Source organism: Amborella trichopoda, chromosome 12, assembly GCF_054954075.1.
Source record: "Amborella trichopoda isolate Santa Cruz 75 chromosome 12, AtrichopodaSantaCruz75HAP2 v2.0, whole genome shotgun sequence".
Taxonomy (NCBI): domain Eukaryota; kingdom Viridiplantae; phylum Streptophyta; class Magnoliopsida; order Amborellales; family Amborellaceae; genus Amborella; species Amborella trichopoda.
The window spans coordinates 39,405,813-39,424,815 of NC_142347.1; the positions used below are offsets into that span (position 1 = coordinate 39,405,813).

Here is a 19,003-nt window from a genome sequence, read left to right on the forward strand (position 1 = left end):
ATTTCCCAATAATTAACCTCTTGTTTCATTATAGTCTTTCGGAAAGCATAAGCCTTTGGAAATTGTGTTTTTGTCTTATATGTAAAGAGAAATAGAAGCGTTTGGTTATTTATCCGGCATTGAAGATGTGGAGGACAGAAATCTTGTTTAAATTTGTGGACATCCCCTTTACTTATGTTTTAAAAATTAAAAGAAAAAAAGAAGCTATGCGGAGCACGTGTAGCATACGAGGGTGCTTGATAGCGTACTTTACATTTTATACGTTCACTCACATCGATGCATCAAGCACCCCTTGCACGTGTGTTGTGCCATTGATGGTAGTGCATTTTATACGTACGCTCGCATCAGCGCATGAGGTGCCCCTCGCACTTATTTTTTTCTGCCGCCACCTGCGAAACCTCTGTTTGGATTGCCTCCTCTAATAGATTGTGCTCCGGTGGATTGGTGTCACAGGCAGATAGCCCTCCGGTGAATTGGTGCATATGGTCCTTGCGGTACTTTGAGGATCCAGTGGTTAGGTGCAATCCGGTGAATAATGTCCTGCCGGTGAAGACAGACATGTAATGTGTCTTTCTGTGATCGTGCCCCTTCGATAGATATTGTGGCGGTTATCTCACCAGAACCCAATAAGATCCCGTGTTATTTTGGATCATACATGTGGTATGGTAGCTTCTTTCTCGGAACTCAGAGAGTCACCTTATGATTATTGGATGCTGCCGGACTGATGGTTAAGATTTCAAGAGTCACAACTCTTGACTTTTGAGATTAAAGGGCATTTTATCTCTCTATATATTGGGACTTCTTTCCTCTTATTTTTACATACATAAAGCATACAAATTTTCTCTAACTGTTTTTCTACTAAAAAAGGCAACTCTGATGCTCTATATCTTGCAATACATTTCCATATGCCTTGGCAAGATGGTTACCCCAATCCTCTACTCCTATATATCTCAAGCAAAAATTTGTTTGGTTGTAACTTAGATGCGTACAAAATTTGATCAATAAAGAGCAAGCAAGTATTGTCTTGATAAAATAATATATTACGCCTACGATAAAGGGAGATTGAATTTTCTTTTAGTCTTAAATTCCTCATCTTTTGCCCCATTTCATCCTCCGTTTCCAACATCATATACTCCATTTTTGTGGGACCGACTATAGCACAATGTTGGTTAGGGATGGATTTACTGTTTGGAACACAAAGTGGACTGAAGGCCCTCTACTTAAATTTCAATTTCCAAATCTGTATGAATTAGTATCTCCGAGAAAAGTCATTACTAAATTAGCCAAAGGTCACTAGAAGAATGTAATTAGATAATTCAATATTGAGCCTAATAGTGAGACTTGCAGGTATTAACGGGGATAGAACATGGAAGCTTATTGTTTGTCAACCTAGTTTTTTTTGGATTGGGGAAGAGTAATTTTGATGCATAGAATTTTCTTCACCCTAGTTTTGAGTATGGTGCAAATGTACAAATGTTCATGGGGGACACATGATTGTATTTTTTTTGAGAAAATATTGTATGAATTTTCTGATTTTTAAACTTATTTTGCATATCTCAACTTTTCGGTATCGAATTTATTTAGAAACTATCAACATGACCCCTCATCCCCTCCCTCCCATCTTTTACCACATAGGGACATCCTCCTCCCATCCCTATGTTGTTTCATGTGGTCGAAGAGGAATTGTTGATCTCAAATTTCATGTAAAAAAAATGAGAAAAGAGGGGAGGGAGGGGATGATGGGGGAAGTTTTATGAGAAAATTTTATGCCGCTTAAAAGGAGAAAAGTTGGGAAGGGCTGTTGTGAGAAAAGTTTGGAAATTAGGGGTCAATATGATATTTTTCTTATTTTTATTTTTATTTTCTTTTCATTTGTTCCATTTATTCGTGGATCCCTCTCTCTGTCCAATTTTTTAAATTGAATTAAATTAAAATTACAGCTCAAAAGAAAATAAAAAAAAGAAATAACCATATACATTGAAGGATCTAAAATGCTTTTAACAAATTAAGTGCAATACGAGATGGGATTGTATACAATGAGACTATTTACCTTTTATACAAGAAGGTCATAATTACTTATAAACATCTCATGTGAAATATAGTTAGGGTATCTCACAAAGTTCGAAAAATTTTCTTAAATTTTGAGCTTGATCAATGGAATAAATGCGGCCATCTAATTTTACATTTGATGGTCAAGATTAGTGGTTTTAAAAAAAGATCGGTGCCCCGGATCGGGCACCCCAAAAACCCATCTGGATCGGTGAATGGCAATCCGGATCGGAAATTGGCCGAATCGATCGGATTAAGCTTTAAAAAAATTAGAAAAAATTATTAAAATTCTTTATAAATGTTGTTTTTTAATAAACCAATAAGAAATCGGGGTACTACATTATTAATTTTCATTTTTTTCATCAATATGTGAATATTGAGTTTTTTTTCTCTGTATGAACTTATTTTAACAAAAATACTTGTTGCATTTTTGACAAAAATAAGAAATAAGTTTTTTTTGACCAAAAAACGAACTTATTTTAACAAAACTAAGAAATGAGTTTTTTTGACAAACATACTTGTTGTATTTTTTTTTATAAGAACTTTTTATTTTTTGGACAATAACTTTTTATTTTTTATTTTTTTGACAAAAACCTTTTATATTTTTTGACAAGAAAAAGAATTGATAAGAACCTTTCATTTTTTTTATACAAAAATTTTTATTTTATAGATAAGAAAAAAAAAATTGACAAAAAGCGAAATTGATAAAAAAAAAACCTTTTATTTTTATTTTTTAGAAAAAGACTTTAATTTTTTTGATAAGAAAAAAATTTGACAAAAAATTTTATTTTTTAATTCGAAACTTTTTATTTTATTGATATGAAAAAAAATTGACAAAAAGTGAAATTGACAAAAACCTTTTATTTTTATTTTTTACAAAAAACCTTTAATTTTTTGGATAAGAAAATAATTTGACAAAAAAAGAGAGAAAAATTTGACAAAAAGCGAAATTGATAAAAACCTTTTATTTTTATTTTTTTACAAAAAAAACTTTAATTTTTTTGATAAAAAAATAATTTGACAAAAAAACCTTTAATTTTTTTTATAAGAAAATAATTTGACAAAAAAAAACAATTCCTCAACAAGAAGAATCAAACCCACGTCTGTCCTCTCAATGAGAGCACACAATAACCGGTATAGTACTTACAAATTAATATTTATAAAACCGTTAACAAAATATATAACATATGAACATTTTAAGTCATCCCATGTCGGTTCATTCGAATAGGGAATCGGTCATTCTTCTACCGTCAAAAGGCATTTTTGTAAAAGCTTTTTTGTAAAAGCAAAATTTGTTAGAGACAGGGAGAGCCCATAGGTCCCCCACACGCTTTGCGGGGCCCTAAGTTTTTTCAAGGGGCTCCACAAGCTTCGCGTGATCTCGTTGCTTCACACACTCTATGGACAATGAGTACAGAATTATTTATTCATATAAATTTGCTTCTCTCTCTTTGAAATGGGACTATGTGAAAATGTACCGGTCTCTAACAAATTTTGCTTTTACAAAAATGCCCTTTGATTGTAGAAGAACCGACATGGGATGACCGCTTCTCGATTCAAATGAGCCGACATGGGATGACCGATTCCCAATTCAAATCGGCCGATTCCATGTCGACTCAGTGATTTTTAAAAGACTTGATCAAGATCAACGATTTTTAAAACACTTGATCAAAATCAATTGTAACCGCTTTGTACCAAAGGTAGATAATCTCATTGTATACTTTTCTATAATAGATTGTCACCCAGTAACGTGGGCTGCAAAGCTAATTGCCCCTTTCACAGATAGGGTGAGGTTTGTACAAGGTTGCTTATATTATAGAAGTAAGCCACACCCCTCAAATTTGTTTATAAATATTGATTGGGTATAAAAAAATGTTATGATAGATTCATCTCTAGATATAAAATTCAAAATTTTAAAAAATAATGCCAATAGAGCATATCAATAAGCACTTAGAAATTTTCTTACAAGATGTATCATTTTTTGGAAAAAATTTATATAAGATTGCAACTTAAAATGTAGAACTATCAAAAATCTATGAGTAAAGGTTATTTTAATGCTGAAAACCCTCTAATCGATCGTCTCGACATCGAGATGTACATAAAAAAGGGTTTTGAGTCCCATAAATGGTGCATCTTACAACACACTATCTAGACCGTCTATTTTCAAGATTTTTATATGTTTATAAATCTACTTGATTTTAATTATTTTCGGAATTTAAAATTTTATAATTAGATTGGAAAATAGGTTTTGAGATAATCTTTAAAATATTTTACATTAAAATTATATATTATGATAAAATTTGAACGTGCGCTTGAAATGGATTGTTTAAGATTGCAAGAAACCAGACCCGTTTTTTTATCATTTTAAATTTTTTTTCTTTAATTTAGTACATCTTGATGCGGAGGTGATCAATTGGAGGGTTTTCCCAGACCGGATGTGCACCTTATTTCAATAAGATTGCAACCTCATGTAAACGTTTTCCTCAGAGAAAAAAAGAAATTTTTATTGCAATCATATTTCAGACATTCGTGCACTCTCTCTCCTCAAAACAAGTGGAGCTTTTATCGTCTCACGATTTCGCGCTCATGGACCAATCCGCTCGAGCTAGAGAGCAAAACCCATCTCCCCATCTTCTTCATGGCTACCATTTCCCCGCATTCCTGCTTTCAACTGAATTCCATTCGATCCTCTTCCCATTACCCATCTCGCCTTTTCATTTCTCCATTGATTTCCCACCCTGGTTCAAATACCAGACCTTCGGTAACCAGAAGAGTTGGTCCTCTGAGGACAAACAATGGTAAAACTAGGGCTTCTTTGGCTGGTCTTGATGGGAACACTAGTGATGTTCTTGGGCCTATTGGCATTTTCAGGGCTACAGGCGAGAAAGTTCAGTTCAATGATCTTTGGGATCAAAATGAGGTATTTTATGTGTATGGTTTTACACTGGTTCTAAGTCTCAGGCAAATTTGCTGCTCTCTCTCTCTCTCTCTCTCTCTCTCTCTCTCTCTCTCTCTCTCTCTCTTGTTTTAGCTGGAAATTGGCCTGAATTCAATCTCCCCGTAAGCTTCAGTTTGATGGATTTTGACATTTTTAATTGAAAATATTTTGGAAAAGGCTGTGATGAAATTTGAACCAAGCTTCTACAAATTTACTGTCATATTTTACAATTGGGTGATTTAACAATGAATTGTGCAAACCCAACTTCATGACTTTGGTTGATATCCTTTGAAACGAGGGAACCTTGATAATAAAATTTGTAATTTTGTACACTACCTAAATGTCGAGTGATGAATTAATGGATATGATCTGTATTCACTTCTAAAAATTTATTCAGTTCTTGGTACTATTATGTATTATTAAATTTTAGAATTAAGAACATTTCATTTGCCAAGGAAAAAGAGCCTTTTTGGTCCTAAGCAGCATTAGGAGACTGGGTTGAGTCCACTTGGACCTTGCCCTAGTGGCAGGAGAGTGGGGTGCCCAACTCGCAGGGCATCGAAAACCCCCTACAAAATACAAAAACAACGTTAATATAAATTTTTTTTGATAGTTTTAATTAGAATTTGGGAACTTTCATGTTTTCTGTTTTTATTTTTTCTGAAATATTCAAGGTATAAATCAAAGCTTTCAATGGTCCATCTTTTGTTTATTTTTTTATTGGAAAATTGTTTCATGCGGGCTAGACCGCATTGCTACATATGCGGTCCCGAAAGTGTAAAGCATCCATCTTAAAGATGGATGCAAGTATGTGTTTCATCAAAAAACAATGGAAACTAAGGGTCCAAATGTTTTCTTACTAGAATTATTACTTCTAATTTTTAAAATTTATTTATGTTTTTCATATTCATGATCTCCATGTTAGAGCTTACATATCCCTAAAAACTTAAGTCCAAAAATCCATCTCAAAAATAGATTTATTAAGAGGCCTGCATTTCTACATATGCGGGCTTGGCTGCATGGAAACCGGGTCCTTTTCTATTTTCTTTTGTCTTCTAGATTTCTATTAACTTTACTTTTTTTTCTTTCTTTTTTTTTTATTTTTTATTTTTTACTTTTTTGGAGAATTTTTTTTACTTTTTTTCTTTTGACTTTTATACATTTTACAAGGGTGTACGTAACTCAGTTGAGTACTGAGTTACTTGCCTAGGCCTAGGGCCGAGTACCTTTGTCGGGGCGATTTCCAAAACACTGGTCCTAAGAGAATCCCTCAAGCATAGTGGCCCTTTCGTTTCTTCACAATTTGAAAATGGGGGATAGATATCACACCTTTGGCTTAACTAGAACACATGCTAACCAATATTACTTTGCTGAATCTGTAAAAAAGCTATATTGATAAGTTATGAATCAAGAGGGGAAATTATAAAGAACCTTGGCATATGCATGGGATTGGATATCTTTTATATGAATAGAACAAACTGAAACTCAAAAGAATTATGTAATTCTCGGCAGTGAAACTTTTGGTACCAATCAATGGCAAGACATCCATTCATGATCAATTGATTCGCCATAGCCAGTTTTATCATTTGCTGCCCTGTTCTTTTTGGGGATGAATCTATGGTTATTGGTAAAGGTGGCATGGGAGAACTTATGGATTCACCAATACTTGTTGCTCATAATATTTCTGAGATTATTAAATGAACTTTTTTCTCAAAAACCACTTGTCGCATATTATAATTTTCATGTTATAGTCAAGTCTTTGGGCTTTATCTGTAAAGAAGATGACTATCTCAGTCTTTGTTCTCGCTAAAATAAAAATTGGTTCTTTTACTGTACATGTTTATCCGACTAGACTACAACTTAGTTATGATCAATAAAAAGATACAAATACCATCATGCTTTTTCTCAGGGAATGGCTGTGGTTGCTCTTCTTAGGCATTTTGGATGCCCATGCTGGTAAGATCAAAGTCCAATGCAGTCCAAGTCATAATATTTTTGCTTCTTACTTTCTTAACAATGATCTTCCGTTTAGTTCATGGAAATTGGTCTCATTGAACATGTCCATGTGTACAATTTAAAGCGTGGAAGTAATAAAAGTTGTGTAATTAATGTATTTTAAAGCTGGGAACTTGCATCCGTGCTGAAAGACTCAATACCAACACTCGATTCTGCTGGAGTGAAACTCATTGCTGTTGGTGTTGGTACCCCTGACAAAGCTCGTATTCTTGCCAACCGGGTATGCCATTTAACTTTTGATTTCAGGTTTAACGTATTAGTTTAATGATCGTTTTGTCCATTAACGATCTTATTTAATTATTTGACTTGTATGAGTAATTTCATTTTAATTGATGATCGATTAAATCATTTATAGTTGCAAATAAGAATAGCCAGAACTCCTGCCCCATAGCTGAAGCCAACATCCCATGTACTTCAGCTGTCATAATTGTGGTGGTCTACTGCACTAAAGAGCTTACCATGACATGTTACCAAACCCCCTCAAATATTACCATCTTCATATTTCAACTTCCTTGGAGGCCCCTACCTAAGTCTTCTCCCCTCCCACTCTACTGCAACCCCAGGTTCTTTGCTCTTGGGCATGGGAAGGAAAATCTAATATCCTTTAACAAAACCACCCTATTTCCTTACAAATTTATACCATATTACCATCTAGTACTTGGATAGTTGGATCGATGTTGTTAAGCCGTTGATCCTTGCCTTTGGATGTCATCGGCTTGTGCCCCTAGGTTAGTTATTCCATTGCATAAGATTATTTGTAAGCCATTGAACCTGGCTTGGGTTGTTTTGGATCACGTAAAATAAACTAAACTCAAACAAGACTTCATCAAGGTCAGAGCATGTCTATAAGGGCTGAGACTGAAGGTCAGAAATATTTGATCAATATGAAAGCACAAAGCTTGAGAAATGGTATAAACATCCTAGAGCCCAACATATAAATTTTGCCCAAATGAAAGCCACATTATGTGTTATAGTACTGGTCAACGTAGAATCTAACCATATTGGATTCAGATCGAAGTGAAACTTCGGTGGTTGATCAATAGCCGCATGCTATGCTCATGATAAAATATTGGATCATGTTTTACCCACCTTAGAGGTTTATCGGCTGTCAAATGTGACAATAAGTGTCTGATTGTGAACCTATGGTTCAAGTATTGATGAAGAATTGGAAGCACAAAGGCTTTAGATCAATCTTCCCTGTCAGTCAGATATGTCCATTAAGCCTGACTTCCGGCCTAAATTTTGAGATTCTATCAAACAATCTCGGATCAAGATGATGTGGGTTTTTAATCTAAGGCATTACCGGCCTACTTCCCAATTCCTAGAGCATTTGAACATCATTTGACCTACGTTTGGAGTACATTGATGGTCAAAGCCGACAGTGTTTGACAAAAACTCTTAGGCAAATAAACAGTGCTTGATGGTCAAGCACTATTTATTTGCCTGATACGTCATCAATAGTCAAGGGTTATGTCCATTCGCTATCAGGCTCTATATGGTAGCTACATGACCTTTGGTTCTTAAAATTGAGATTTCTCCCAACCTATAAGGACTTTTTGAACTAATGGATTCCTTTCTCAATTCCTCATCAACCACAGGAGGGCAGCATCTTAGGAATCTCTTATGTGAAAGTGGTTGAAGTTGAAACAGTCGTCATCAAACTGTCTTAGAGTTTAACCTCTGGACCCCATATCTCTCGAAATATGAGGAGTTTATGCGCCAAACTTTGTGGAGATGTTCCCCTTACATTCCTGTACATAATATCGTACTCCCGTGGTCCATAGTTATCGGGTGCGAGTGCGTTCCCGGGAGCGGAAGCGGGAGCTGGCTCGAGTCCACAGAACCATGGATTGCTGGAAAGTCCTTGTGGTTAGGATCGTCGTCCATACAGTCCTATAGAAAGGGATCGCAATCCTTGTTACAAGGAAGTGTAAGTTCATATGAATCAGAACCGAATAGAGTAAACATCATATGCACTACATCATACACTTGGAAACCGCTGTTCAAATCTGTTGGGACCTAGGATCGCAATATAGGAATCTGCGTTCCATCCAAGATCCCTAGCTGGAATTGTGGGATCAAGATTTTGGAGCGGGTAAGGACTTTTCTCATGGAACCTGAACTAATTTATTCTGACTCAATTCCCCATCAATCATGGGAGGACAGTGTCTTAGGAATTTCTCATGTGGAAGTGGTTGAAGTTGAAACAATGGTCATCAAACTGTCTTAGAGCTTAACTGCTGGATCCTCATATTTCCCGAAATATAAGGAGTTTCTAAACCAAACTTTGTGGAGATGGTCCCCTTACATTCCTCTACATGATATCTTACTCCCATGATCTATACTTTTCTGTGGCAAAGTGTTTTAATCCGCAATGGTCTACCCAAATCTACAGAAGACGAGGGTAAAACTTCGACGGGGCATATTGTTGCACGTGGAAGCCCGAAACCTGATGGGTTGATTTTTGACAAATAAAGTATGAAAAATAAAGTATGAAACACATACCACAAGAACACAAAGACTTACGTGGTTCACCCCAAAAGGGCTACATCCACGGGCACAACAAACTGAAATCCACTATACCAATGAAAGTTACATTAAAGATTTTGAAACAAACCTCGACGAAACCCAAGTCAAGCAAACCCTTTTAAACCTCTCTCCTTTCCTCTTTACTTCTGACAACCATTATCGAAACACCAGATAGAGATGCGGGAGCAACGAAAAACTAACTTTCTCTTTAACTTAAAGGGGAACAACCCAAAATCTCAATGGGAACTGCTTCTCTACAAGAAACAAATCTCTCAATCTTCAGAGTATACAAGAGATACCATCGCAATATTTCTTTCCATAAGATGCTCTCTTCTCTGAGAGGAAAATGCATCTTATGCACAAGAGGCTTTGCCTCTCTCTCTCTCTCTCTCTAGAGGAACCACCATTCCCATATGGTGACCCAAATAGGGCACATAAATTTACTGCACTTTCATCTTATATATATAAGATTAGGAATCCATACTAAATAGGAAACTTCCGAATCCATACTAAATAGGAAACTTCCTATAGATGTTACATATATCTCTAGAATCAAGAGGTATATATCCAAGAGTCCTAATCCTTTTTGGATTTCTATTTTCTTTAGAAAACTTACCAATATCAATCTCAATCCTACATAATCTAGGATTTCTTTATGTGGGTGATTTTGGATACCATTAAATCCAACAATCTCCACCTTGATATTAAAATCACCGACTCACCTTGTCTAAATCCATTGGATAGTTTCATAAACTCTTCATCTTTTGCCACATAAATTCCTTCATCATTCTTGCTGAAAAATAGTGTTTGCTATCAAATTTCTCCACCTCGAACCTTGCATTTGAACCCTTTAGCACCATACCAAAAACCCCAAACCTTGAGCTCTGATACCACTTGTTGTGCGGAAGCTCTATACCCAATGGTTTGATTTTTGGCAAATAAAGTATGAGAAATAAAGCATGAAACACATACTACAAAAACACAAAGACTTACGTAGCTCACCCCAAAAAGGGATACATCCACAAGAACGGTAAACTGAAATCCACTATACCAATGAAAATTACGTCAAAGATTTTGGAACAAACCTTGACAAAACCCAAGTCGATCAAACCCTTTTAAACCACTCTCTTTTCCTCTTTACTTCTGACAACCATTACCGAAATACCAGATGGAGATGCGAGAGCAAAGAGAAATTGATTTTCTCTTTAACTAAAAAGGGAACAACCCAAAATCTCAATGGGAACTTTTTCTCTACAAGAAACAAATCTCTCAATCTTCAAAGTCTACAAGAGGCACCATCGCAATGTTTCTCTCCATAGGAAGCTCTATTCTCTAAGAGGAAATTGCATTTTATACACATGAGACTCTAACTCCCTCTCTCTCTAGAGGTACCATAACAATGTTTCTCTCCATAGGAAGCTCTCTTCTCTAAGAGGAAATTGCATCTTATACACAGAAGGCTCTACTTCCCTCTCTCTCTAGAGGAACCACCATTCCCATATGGTGACCCAAATAGGGCACACAAATTCTTTGCACTTTCATCCCATAGATATAAGATTAGGAATCCATACGAAATAGAAAACTTTCAATAGATGTTACATATATGTCAAGAATCAAGAGATATATATCCAAAAGTCCTAATCTTTTTTGGATTTCTATTTCCTTTAGAAAACTTATCAATATCAATCTCAATCCCACATAAGATGGGATTTTTTTATGTGGATGATTTTGGATAGCATCAAATCCAACACATATCTCCCTCTTTGTTTATCTATTTGAGATGAAATTTTGTCATTGGATTCCTCTTTTAGTCCTCTATCTCCATGTCAAATTTCAGGTCCCAAGGGCTTTCCATCGGAGAGTAGAGTCATTTGAAGTGAAGCATGTGCAGAATTGTCAAACTGGCTTGACTGACAGAGTCAGCGGAAATCGTCAAATCGTCATAGCTCCTCATGCCAAGATCAAGTCAAAATGGGGTGGTTATGAGTTTTAAATTTGATTTAAACGGAGACTTTTAAGGAAGATCTGAATTAAATTGGATTGGTCTTTATCTTGTGGAACCAATATGAGAGAGTGGCTCCAACCACTCAACCTTTAGATAAGCTTTGGAAAATTTAAGTACATCAACAAGAAACCATTATATATGTTTCTCTTACACAGTGAAGAAAGGCACTAATCCTTAAGTCTGTCCGCAACATACAGTACTGCAGACAAAGAGAGAGTGACATTCCAATCCTTGAGGATACATCTACCTTGTTCAGGAGAGAGAGTTGCCCCCTGATAGTGTTGTTACCCCTATGGTGCATGGAAATCAAGGAGAGAGAAATATACTCAATGTTTCAACTCACTTGAGGCCCAGATTCGGGAAGGCATAGAGAAGTAGGCAGCATCCCTGGTTATAGTCAGGTATATAGACACCTAGTCCCCTTGGTGCTGATACTTTCTTATTTCTCTGTATATTTTCTTTTCTTGGATTTGTATATGCCTTAAGGCCTGAATCAATGGTGTTCGAGCCTGTATAACGACTTGATGTAAATTATAACGGGGATTGAAAGTCCCTCGAACTCCTCACAAACCTAATCCATATGTAAAAATCCTGGTTTTCCATTATATGAAAATAGGGGTAAATATGATCCCTGAATGTGTTATCTCCCTAGTTATTCCTTATATACCCTTGTTTCCATTATATGAAAATAGGGGTAAATATGATCCCTGAATGTGTTATCTCCCTGGTTATTCCTTATATTTTTGGCAGTCAAAATCGCATATTTTAACTCACACATTTCTGGGGAATCAATGAGTAGTCTGGATAAGCAGTAGATGAGAGAGACATAATCTGAAAGATATTTACAGGACTAAAGGGAGTGCAAAGCTTTCTTTGCAATTCTAGGTACATCTCAGAGATCATATAGATAGAGAAATTGAGAGCTAAGTCTGGTTCGAGGGATCTAGAGAGGCGAAGAACAATGACAGCCCCAATCCCTACTTTACTAGGCAAGGTATATCGGCCTAGTGTGACTTTCCTTGGTTCTTCCATGTTTTAGGAATCCTTCATTAGTTCCTTGAAACCCAAATCAAGGATCTCTGTTCTTGTAAAAAATGAGATTGATGTAATATAAAAGGCATCTGAGGGTCCCCGGCATACCTCTTTCCCAGTAATATAAACAATAGCTCTCAATCATATGTGATTGTGGGTGGACTTGTTATGCCTTTGTGCTTGTTTTTATTCTCTGGTTATTTAGTTATTATGGGAGTCCTATTTTCAATATGACGCATTTGGCATAAATATGTGGTCCCTTGTTTCCTTGCTCTACTCTATCGCATTATGTCATTGATTCTCTCTCTCTCTCTCTCTCTCTCTCTTTCTCTCTCTCTCTCTCTCTCTCTCCCCACCCCAACATATTTTAGTTGTAATTTTAAGTACACTAGACTATATTTTCGCCCAAGTGTTTCTAGAATTTCTAGAATAGAGACCGTCCATCCATGTTTTGTAATGTGCCAAGATAACCAATTTATAACATCTGTGCTAGTTGTAAATCATGCTAAAGAAAACTTTAGATTTACTTAAGATAATGAATTTATATGTATGTATGTATATATGCATGTATGTATGTATGCGTGCACGCACACGCACACACACACACTCCTTTTTAGTCCCACCATAATATGCTGCGCCTGGACCTATGTTAATTAAAAAGTAGAAGATTCTTGTGCAGGCAAGAAACAGCTTCTTTTAGGTTTTGATAATTTGGTTTGAAAACGATGGACTAGGGTCGAGGCCCAAGCCTAGGCCTGTTCAGTTTGGATAGGGTTATGGCTCATGGGCTTTGTATTTCTTATGGCGATTACTATCAGTCAATTAACAATTAAAAGAAGGGTTTTCTATTTACACCTGCATATTGGCTATGTGCACCCATATACATGGGTGTGCATAGCAAAAGAATGGGCGCAAATGGAGATCCCTTTGGTTTAACAATGGGATGAAATTTTGGGTATTCCAAGTAAAAGGTAAAACCTCGGTTGTTAACTTCTTGTGACTTGTTACTTGCTCAATTCAGTTACAATTTTGTATATTTTCTTTTGTGTGTTACTTTATTCTGGGAGTTTGAACTTTTGTTAAGTCCTATTGTCCCATGTCTTGTGAGCAGTTACCCTTTCCAATGGATTGTCTTTATGCAGACCCCAGCCGTGAGGTAATAATTTAGCAACTCAGATTTTTCTTCAGCTTTTCTTTCCCATTGGCAACAATTCATCATACATGCAATTTGTTTCAGGCATATCATGCTTTGGACCTGTACTATGGGTTGAGTCGCACATTCTTTAACCCTGCCAGTGTAAGTTTAAGTGCTCTACCTATGTTGTTTGATTTTCATATTTACTGTTGGAAATGAGATTTACAGTTACCTTTGATCTAAAAAACCTAGATATTGGAATACCTCATGGCTCACATTTTGAATCGGCTTTCTTTATTTTCAGGCCAAGGTATTCTCGAGGTGGGATTCTTTGCGAGAAGCTGTAAAAAATTACACTATCTCGGCAACACCTGAGGATAGCAGCAGTGTTTTGCAACAGGTCTGTGTGTGTGTGTGTGTGTGTTTGTGTTGGACACGCGGTGGGTGCATTACGCAAGCAGTTGTTCCAGTGACTTGTTTATTTGCATATGGTTTCAATTAGGTATGAGCGAAGCTGAAATTTAATAAGAAGTGCTGATTGTATTTTGTTTATGCTTCTTTTGTTAAGGGAGGGATGTTTGTCTTCAAGGGGATGCAGCTATTGTATGCCAGGAAAGATGAGGGAACAGGAGATCATGCTCCGTTGGATGAAGTCCTCAACATATGCTGCAGACCTTCCGTCGCGTAAATGGTGGAGAGCTCACAATCTATTCAAATACAGTCGGATTTCCACAATTATGTCTAATGGAGAATCTGCATGGGTCATGTATAATTACATAGTGGGTGCTTAATAATTAATATCCATCGTAGACACACTTTGTATTAAGTACTAGATAATATAAAATTTTAGAATATCTCCAATAATATATGGTAGACACACTTTGTATTAAGAAGGCATTTTTGTTGAGACTTAATCTATGGAAATTAAAATTGTTATATTCTATATAAAAATAAGGTCAAATTAGTATTGTTTTTAAAGAAATTCATAATTGTATATTTTTTAAATAGGAAACGCAAACCTAGAACGTATTTGAGAATTTAATGTATATTTTGGATAACCTAATGGTATATAAGGAAGGGAATCTCTAAGAACTACTAAATTGAAGAATAAACATATATAAGTCTTTGAAACCTGGTCTAAAGGACAATCAAGAACATTTTGATTCATGGATGTTGCCTTGCCTATTGGCCGAGGCAAGTTACTCAGGCGAGTCCGAGTAACTTGCTTGAGTCCATCCCAAGTTAAAAAAATAAAAATAATGACAAAAATAATAAATATATTATATGTAACCTCGCCATTTCTAACATCAAACGTAAAGCGGCATATTTGTCAGGTTCAATGCTCTTTGTATTCCCCTTTACATGAGGTCTTAGGTTTGACTTGCACCATGGCACTTTTTTGAACTACTCTTTTTTAAACCCGTAGGAAAAGAGCCTAGGCTTCATTGGTTAGCACTTGACGGTTTGCAACACTATGTCCTAGGCTCAATTCCTACCAAGGTAGGGGCCCTCTCCTCACTGACTCCCCCCCCCCCCCTTCCCTTCCCTTCCCTTCCCTTCCCTTGCCTTCCCTTACCTTGTGTTTTAACTCTTCAAAAAGAGGCCCGTTTGAAAAACTAAATTAGGGTGGTGTTTGTAGGGGTATTTGAACACCCACAATGGCAAGCAAACGAGCATGTTACCAAGAAACTGTTGATTCGCTTTTGACTTTATGGACAAATTAATATACATATATATACTTGCATGGGTGTAGAGTTCACTCAGTTGAAACTCATTTCGCCCATAGGGTGAGAGGTCGAGTAACTCGGCCAAGTATCATCGTGGTACATACCTCTCACTTAGATATGATAACTATACACTACACGTTATAGTTAACGTGGCTAAGAAACAGTCTAAGACTTATCAACAAATTTACGATGTGTTATTGATGATAACTATACACTACACGTTGTAATTAACGTGGCTAAGAAACAGTCTAATAAATTATAATCTCGTTGTGTTTTCTTGATTTTGTATGTATTATTGTAGATTAGGAATTATGAATTGTGATGGAATAATGGTTGTTCCTACTATTTTCCATAAACTAGAGATTATAGAATTATTATTTGAAATTTTAACCTGTGAAATTATGGTAGACAATTATTAATCTTCTGTCTGTATTTGTAGAGTTGACATATTACTTTTGACAGAAATGGTGTATAGACCATGATTTGTATGTAAACTGCATTAGCTCCATTTCAAATGATTTTTACTGCATTATGTCATTTGTTTGTAAAACTAAAATTTAGAAAATCTCATCTGGTAGTACACCACCGGTGGCATTGACACTATATTGGCACTGATACTTGGTTTAGAGTAACATTGTTTATGGTTTAGCGACGTATGATTAGAATTAAAGTAAGCAACTGAACCGAACTGTGTATCTGAGGAGGCCACAGGAAGTGAAAGGAAGTACTTAATGAAAACTACTGAGAGTAATTAATTTGAATGACTTCTAGATCAGGGTGTTGAATACTGAGAATCAAAATCATGGTCTATATACCATTGTGAGAAATTTAAACTAGCATGATTTTTCAAGAAGGAACAATATTTCCTAGTGATAGCATCACAAAGTTATCACTACAGAAATAATAAGATTTAACATTACCACTAGAGCAATAGCAAAGAAACTACTCCATAAGAATGGCATGTTAGGATGTTACCAAATGAGATCAATATGATTGTTTGGGAGCATCTGTTGCTATTTGAAGGTCCCACATCATCGACTGAGATGTAGGATAACTTGGGGAAGTCATGTAAAAGCTCATAATGTTGATAACCACGAAGAAGCATTCTTGCATCCACAATGTGATACACCATCATTTCTTTGTAAACCTAAGACTGTGATGAGATTTTGTAAGTATTTGAAAGTCACTTGTCTCCTGATCCTGTAAAAAGCCAGCAAACTATGAAGGACTTTATATGAATACTGCATCAAATATGTTATATGGATCTGCAGAGCTCATCAAGAAGCAACCAAACATAAACATTTTATTTGACCATATACCGCTGTTGAAAGCAAACAGCTATACATCAAGGTGTCATAAGGTGGTTAGTTGGGATCATAAAAACTGTATCATTATGATCCTTGTAAAGTAAGAACTTCAACCTGATATAACCACCATTTCTTTATTGTGAAAAGATCTGTAATGAACAAATTATTAGGGTCATGTGAACTTTATTGTGAAAAGATCTGTAATGAACAAATTATAAGGGTCATGTGAAATGTACACCTCTGCCTCAAGTGAATATTGTTCCATAACAATCAGTTGTAGAGAAATTTAGATATTTTATCAAGTATGATGGTTTGATACAGAGACCAGAGAATCTACAGTATGCATCGATGTGTATGGGCAAGTTGTAAGCAACAGAATGAATTCAGTAGATTACCATATTTGTCACATTTAATCAAGTTGTAAATGCTGTGCTTGAGTAAGAAGAGGCCGGCTTGGTTGTTCTAGAGTGTTGAATGATAGTTCAATCTCCATGATAGTTGAATAAGATTTCACTAGGACTAAACTTGCAATTTTAGAAATGTGCACATCAAGGCAATGGTTTACTTTTTTCCTTGATTTCAAATGCCCATACTTTGAATTGAAACAACGTCCATTTGCATATACATATCAAATGTAGCAATCAGTATTACCTACATGTCTCTTTCCTTCAAACCAATGTCCATGTCATCGGCTTCTTGCGATTGAATAGTCGCATCAAGATTTCCATACCAAATCTTTGTTACAGACATGTTGCTGCAGTTGGAAGAAAAGACTAGCCAAGAACAAGAATGCAAAGAAAATACTTTTATTTCCATTATAGCATAGATTGAGGCAAATTCAGAGGATTAATGGCCCGGAAGAGTGCTAGCAAGAAGGAAAATGGCAAGCACATCCAGTAATTTACTTGTAATATAAGTTGCAAACCACCACCACGTCATCATCATCATCATTATCCAAGCGTAATCCGAACTATTTTTATTTGGCTACATAAATCGTGTTCCACCATTTTGCTCTACAAAAGCAATACAAGAAGGAAAATGGCAAGCACATCCAGTAATTTACTTGTAATATAAGTTGCAAACCACCACCACGTCATCATCATCATCATTATCCAAGCGTAATCGGAACTATTTTTATTTGGCTACATAAATCGTGTTCCACCATTTTGCTCTACAAAAGCAATACATTTAGTTAGACCATAACTCACAAACCAATGATCTAATTAAGTTCACTAGGAAAAGATGGATAACTATAGCCCTATCCCATTTTTGGGGGTTCTAGGGGCATTTATTTGGACTAGGCATGTGCTTTCTTGGACCTGGCAAGCAACAAGATTCAAAAAATAGAAAATAAAAACTAAAAAACTAAAAAATAGTTTCTTTTTAGGAGAGAATAATGCATTAAATACCAAGACATCTACATTACGAAAGAAAAAAAAAACCCTGTTTGGATCCTTGGAATTTTCAATCTTGGAAAAAGTCAATCCCGAATTGAGATTTACTGGACATATCAATCCGTGTTTGCATTGCATCTAGTAGAAATCAAGAAAATGCAAATTCCCTGTTTGGATTATCTGGAATATCTTTTTCTTGGAAATGCAAATTCTCGCTCTAAAAATTTTGAGATAGTCTCTCTCTAAAACTTTCTCTAAAATCTTAACACACTTTCTTTCAAAAACTTAAAATTTTAAATAGTTTCTCTCTCTAAAAAATTTATATACTTTTTCTCTCTAAAATTTGATACAGTTTCTTTTTAAAATTTTGAGATAGTTTCTCTCTATAAAAATTTTAGATAGTTTCTCTTTCTAAGCAATTTCAAATAGTTTCTCTTTCTAAACAATTTTAGGTAGTTGCTCTCTCTAAAATATAATATAGTTTCTCTTTTTAAAATTTTAAGGTACTTTCTCTTTCTAAAACTTAAAATTTGAGATAGTTTCTTCTAAAAATTGTAAAAGTTTCTCTCTCTAAAAAATTTTAGGTACTTTCTCACTTAAATTAAAATTGTAAGATAGTTTCTCTCTCTAAAAATTTTTAGAAACTTTCTCACTCTAAATTTTGATATAGTTACTTTCTAAATTTTAAGATGTTTTCTTTCTCTCTAAAACTTAAATTTTGAGATAGATTCTCTCCTTAAAATTTCCAAGTAGTTTCTCTCTCTATAATTTTAATATACTTTCTCTCTAAAACATAAAATTTGAGACAGTTTCTCTATCTAAAAATTTTTAAATAGTTTCTCTCTCTAAAAATTTTAGGTACTTTCTCTAT

General features: G+C 35.3%; 1 protein-coding gene across 3 annotated transcripts; it reads left to right on the plus strand.

Annotated features, from left to right (window-relative positions):
• Positions 1–4,393: 4,393 nt before the first annotated feature.
• Positions 4,394–14,655, plus strand: LOC18446917 (thioredoxin-like protein AAED1, chloroplastic). 3 transcript variants are annotated; one of them, XM_011629716.3, is made up of 7 exons: positions 4,492–4,969; positions 6,897–6,943; positions 7,109–7,223; positions 13,681–13,725; positions 13,807–13,866; positions 14,009–14,104; positions 14,273–14,655. In XM_011629716.3, exons 1-7 carry the CDS (start codon positions 4,688–4,690, stop codon positions 14,390–14,392), a joined length of 765 nt encoding a protein of 254 aa, XP_011628018.1. In that variant the 5' UTR covers positions 4,492–4,687; the 3' UTR covers positions 14,393–14,655. The 3 variants fall into 3 exon arrangements, with proteins under 3 accessions (XP_011628019.1, XP_011628018.1, XP_088709884.1); XM_011629717.3 differs by lacking the exon at positions 6,897–6,943 and having other exon boundaries at positions 4,394–4,969; XM_088853758.1 differs by lacking the exons at positions 6,897–6,943; positions 7,109–7,223 and having other exon boundaries at positions 4,494–4,969.
• Positions 14,656–19,003: the final 4,348 nt, after the last annotated feature.

Coding starts and splice junctions, on each gene's coding strand:
- LOC18446917 (XM_011629716.3), top strand. CDS start 4,688: ATGGCTACCATTTCCCCGCATTCCTGCTTTCAACTGAATTCCATTCGA. Junction 4,970..6,896: donor ATCTTTGGGATCAAAATGAG/GTATTTTATGTG, acceptor GCTTTTTCTCAG/GGAATGGCTGTGGTTGCTCT. Junction 13,867..14,008: donor CATTCTTTAACCCTGCCAGT/GTAAGTTTAAGT, acceptor CTTTATTTTCAG/GCCAAGGTATTCTCGAGGTG.